Raw genomic sequence first — 4720 nt, 5'->3', positions numbered from 1 at the left:
ACAAGTGCCTGACAATAATAATTTTTTTTTGTTTTCTTTACATATACTACTTATTTTAGAATATAAAAAAAAAAAAAATTTTTATGGCCTTATATATATATATATATAAAGAAAAATAAATTAATTTTATATTGTATTGTATTGTGATTATTTTATTGTAGTGTAGTAAAGGTAATAGTTGCACACATATATATTTTTTTTATACTGTAAGTAAATTTTTAATATTTTATTTTAATTTAATAACTTATTAATGAATAATACAATCACAACTTGCAACACACAAAATTCAGTATATATAATTCATATTTATATCAAATATTTTTTAAAATTAATGATGATGATGATAATAGTGATAGGATTTAATGGTGATGTGGTTGAAATTTTATATTGCGTACAAAGTCATTATTGTGTTTTTTTTTTTTTTTTTAGTATATTTTTACGATTGTTTTAAAAATTTTTATGCTTTTAAAAACAATTACAGCACATTTAAAAATAATATTTTAAAAAATAAAAAAAAATACGCAATTTGTTTCTTTTCATATCGAAAACATGTTTGAGATGATGTTTGGTTTTTTGATATTTTTTTTTGTTTTTAATTTTGTTTCGGTTCATCCGCAACACGAAAACAATCGAATTATTATCGATTTTCAACAACACAAAAAAAAAAAAAATCAATTAAACTCGGTCGGTTATGATTAATGTCGGTTTAAAATTTATATACATACGTTATTAAAGTACAAAAACAACTAGTAATAATAATAATAATAATAATTCAAGGTTAATAATTACAATTGTAATCACGTCCGGTCCTTTGTAAAAAAAAAAAAAAAAAAATCAATATAATAATAAAAGAAAATTTGTTTGACGTTAAATTTTAATGAAATTTTTTTTCGACGTTATTTTTTTACTCCGTCGCCGCCATTTTTTTTTTTTAAGTTAAGTTAAAAGCAAATTTTGAAACAAGGTTAAATATTAATAATTTCGGGTTAAACCTTGAAATAAAAAGGAAATTTCGTCAATAATGTCACATAATATAATTTTTATTTTCACCGGAAAAAAAGAAAAACGTAACCTGTTTCTTTTCCGAATTTTTTTTTTCATTATCATCATCATCGATATATGTGTATATAAAATTTATTTCCGGCTTTAAAAAAAAACTATGTCAAGGGATATTTTAAAAAAAAAAAAAAAATTTGGCGCATATTGCCTAAAACTAAAAACCTGTTTGTTTATTTATTAGTAAATTGATAGTTGATATCTTATTTAGTTAAAAATGTTTTTAGGGCATTAATCATATTCATCTATGTTTAATTACAATCGATTGTTATTTGGACCTTATACTTGAAAAAAAAAAAAAAATCGTCTGCAAACATGTACGCGGATTCATCCGTTAAATAAATCAATATAAAAAATTTTTTTTTCGTGACATCATTTTTAAAAGATGTCGGAGGATGAAAAAAAAAAAGAAAAAAAATTTACCATGAACTAATAATATTTAAGAATAATAAAAAAAAAAAACAAACAAAAAGAGGGACACGCCCGATCCGCCCTTAAAAAACCATTTAAAGATATAACAAGGGTGAAAGTAAAATCATTTAATCTCTTCCATATTTAAAGTTCATACTACCACGTGATTTTTAATTATGACGTCATTAATGTTTTTATATTTTGTTTTTAATAAATTTTTCCAGGTTCGACGTTCACGTTATTTTACATTTTTTTTTACCTGGATTTTTTTTTGTCGACGACTAGGACAAAGCAGACAACGCAGACGATCGTAATTAAAATAATTTAATCACTAGTTTGGGAAAAAAAAAAAATAGAAAAAAAAATTACCGACAGGTATCGATTTCGGTAAAAAAAAGGAATTTTTCACACGCAAAAATTTAATATATACAAAGACTTATTATCATCATTATTATTTAATTTTTTCTTAGTATATTTCGAGGTAAAATTAACAAAAAAAAATCAAGGTTTATATATAAGAAAAAAAATTTTTAAAGATATTTTTCCGATGGTTTATTTATAAAAAGAAAAATTGTTAGGCAAAATAAAGTTGATCACCCAGCAAGTTAAAGACATTGGCCTATTTAATAAATTCTTCGAAGCTTTATTTATTTATTTATTTATTTATTTATGTAAAGATGAAAGTTTAAAATTTTTAGGTAAAGTTTGTGTATTCGCGTGTTATTATTATTATTAATTAAAAGTATGTTATTAATGTTCCAAGTCAAAATGTTTTTTTTATTAATTTTTTTTATGTGTTTATTAAACGCGAGCGAACAATTACAAATTTCACGTTCGATTGATAACGTCAATAGAATACCTGATTCGCAAAAACTTACGGTAAGTTTTCCTTTTTTTTTTTACGTTTTGTTATTAAAAATGTCATAGATTAACAAACAGTGATTTTGTTTGTTTGTTTCCAAAAATTATTACTACGATTGTTGTTGTCGTCGTCTTTAACTTCCCTAATGTTTGGTTTATGTTTGTTTCATCCGTTTTAAATAAGGAATAGTTTGAGATCGGTTTTTATTGTTTCGTTAACATGGTTATGTTTACAGGTTGATTTTATAATGAAATATGGCTACCCTGGAGAAATGCATGAGATTCAAACAAAAGATGGATACATATTAACACTCCACAGGATACCACATAACGGTACAAATTTGAACGCAAACAGACCTGTGGTATTGTTACAACACGGTATTGTTTTATCATCTGATCAATGGGTTCTTCGTGGTACTCAAGACCTTGGTGAGATTAATTTTAATAATAATAATAATAATACTAAGCGACGTATGACTTTAATAATTTTTTTTTTAGTTTTTCAATTGTCGAAACAAGGATATGATGTTTGGATGAGTAACACAAGAGGTACTCCTTATTCGAGACATATTTATTATTCGATGAACGATTATAAATTTTGGGATTACAGGTATGGGGGGGGGGGGCAAAATAAAAAATAAATTCCACGCGAAAAATTTTTTTAATTAATAAAACAAAAAAAAAATTTTGTATTTTAGTTTAGACGAATTGGGTAACATTGATTTACCGGCAATTATAGATTACGTATTACAAGTAACGAAAAAATCTCATCTCACATACGTGGGTCATTCTCGTGGTGTGGCAATGGCGGTTATTTTGCTGTCGTCACAACCGGAATATAATTCTAAAATAAATTTATTTGTCGGCATCGCACCGGTTATTTATTCGAAAGAAGCAAAATGCATCATTTACGAATTTGCCGGAAATCGTCCTAATGCTATCATGAGAGTCTCCACTCTACAGGTAATAATTTGCTTTTCTTTTGTTTTAATAATATTATTATTATTATTAAAATTATACGACGACTCCAGGAAATATTTCGAAAAGGAAAAGTTCGTAATGTGCTTTCGACGACAAAAACAACGAGATTAATGATAAATTCTCTATGTAAAACGAGTCCGATATTACAAAATCTTTGCTTATCGATGTCGTTTTTCATCAACGGTGAAGATTTTCAAATGTTTAACAAGGTAATATTATTATTATCATCATCACTACATTAATAAATAAATAAATAATTTTATTAAATTTTTTTTACAGTCTTTGATGCCTATGATGCTCTCACATTTCACGTTGGGTGTAGGTGGTAAAGAATTAATACACCTTCTTCAAATATCCGAATCTGGTAATTTTACTTATTACCTTTTATTACTCTCTCTCTCTCTCACACGCGAATTTATTTATAGATGTGTTTCGTCCGTTCGATTATGGAAGACAATTAAATATTAAATATTATGGTAAAACAATGCCGGAACCTTACAATTTGACGAAAATAACAACGCCGGTGTTTTTATATTACGGACCCAATGATTTTTTCGTTAGCGAAAGGGTAATAATGATAATAATAATTCATTCATTCATTCGAAAATTTATTTATTTATTTAACGTTTTTTTTTTTTTTTTCTTCTAGGATTTGTTTAAATTTGCACGAGAATTACCGAATTTTATCGGATATTATAAAATACCTTATAATAAATTTAATCACATAGATTACATATTTGCCAATAATGCAAACGATCTTTTTTTCCCACACATAATTCATTTACTTAACTTATACAACAACGAAGAGAAATATTTCATACAGTGACCAAATGGACTAAAAAAAAAATTACCCCGTAATAAATATTTATTCCATACTTCTACTCTTATTTAAATCGGTTTTTGCTTCGTCTCACAACCGCCAACAGTATTATTATTATTATTATTATTATTATTTAAAATGTTTTCAATAGAAAAATTTAAATTTATTAATTAATTAATTTGAATACGATCTCGTCGTATTCTGGGTCATCAATTATTTTGTGATATAAACCAAACGTATAAAATTTTTTTAATAAGTACTTATGTATATCTATTATATTATTATTATTATCAATAATCGTACTTTATTTTTTTTTTTCAATCAATTATTTATGTATTTATTTATTATAAGTTTTTTTAAATAAATTAAAATTAATAAGATTTCAACGGTTTTTTCTTTTTCTTCTTTTTAAATAATTTAATGCTGTTATTATTATTATTAATATGTGTTTTTTTTCTTAATAAAAATTAATTGATTACGTAATTAATTAATCGGAAGGGATTTTATGGAAAAAATAATACATTTATTAAAATTTAATCACGTGACAATAATTCTCTATATTTTTTTTTTTTTTTTGGGATAATTTTTATA

General features: G+C 24.5%; 1 protein-coding gene across 1 annotated transcript; it reads left to right on the top strand.

Annotated features, from left to right (window-relative positions):
• Nucleotides 1-2576: 2576 nt before the first annotated feature.
• Phum_PHUM007950 (Lipase 1 precursor, putative) lies at nucleotides 2577-4135 on the top strand (the record flags this gene model as incomplete). The annotated part of the gene is made up of 7 exons (XM_002422667.1): nucleotides 2577-2757; nucleotides 2827-2877; nucleotides 3032-3291; nucleotides 3360-3518; nucleotides 3589-3673; nucleotides 3735-3877; nucleotides 3959-4135. 7 exons carry the CDS (start codon nucleotides 2577-2579, stop codon nucleotides 4133-4135), a joined length of 1056 nt encoding a protein of 351 aa, XP_002422712.1.
• Nucleotides 4136-4720: the final 585 nt, after the last annotated feature.

This window comes from Pediculus humanus, genomic scaffold (assembly GCF_000006295.1).
Source record: "Pediculus humanus corporis 1103172107368 genomic scaffold, whole genome shotgun sequence".
Taxonomy (NCBI): Eukaryota; Metazoa; Arthropoda; class Insecta; order Psocodea; family Pediculidae; genus Pediculus; species Pediculus humanus.
The sequence above is the reverse complement of the archived record's forward strand: the minus strand, read 5'-3'. Positions and strand labels throughout refer to the sequence as shown.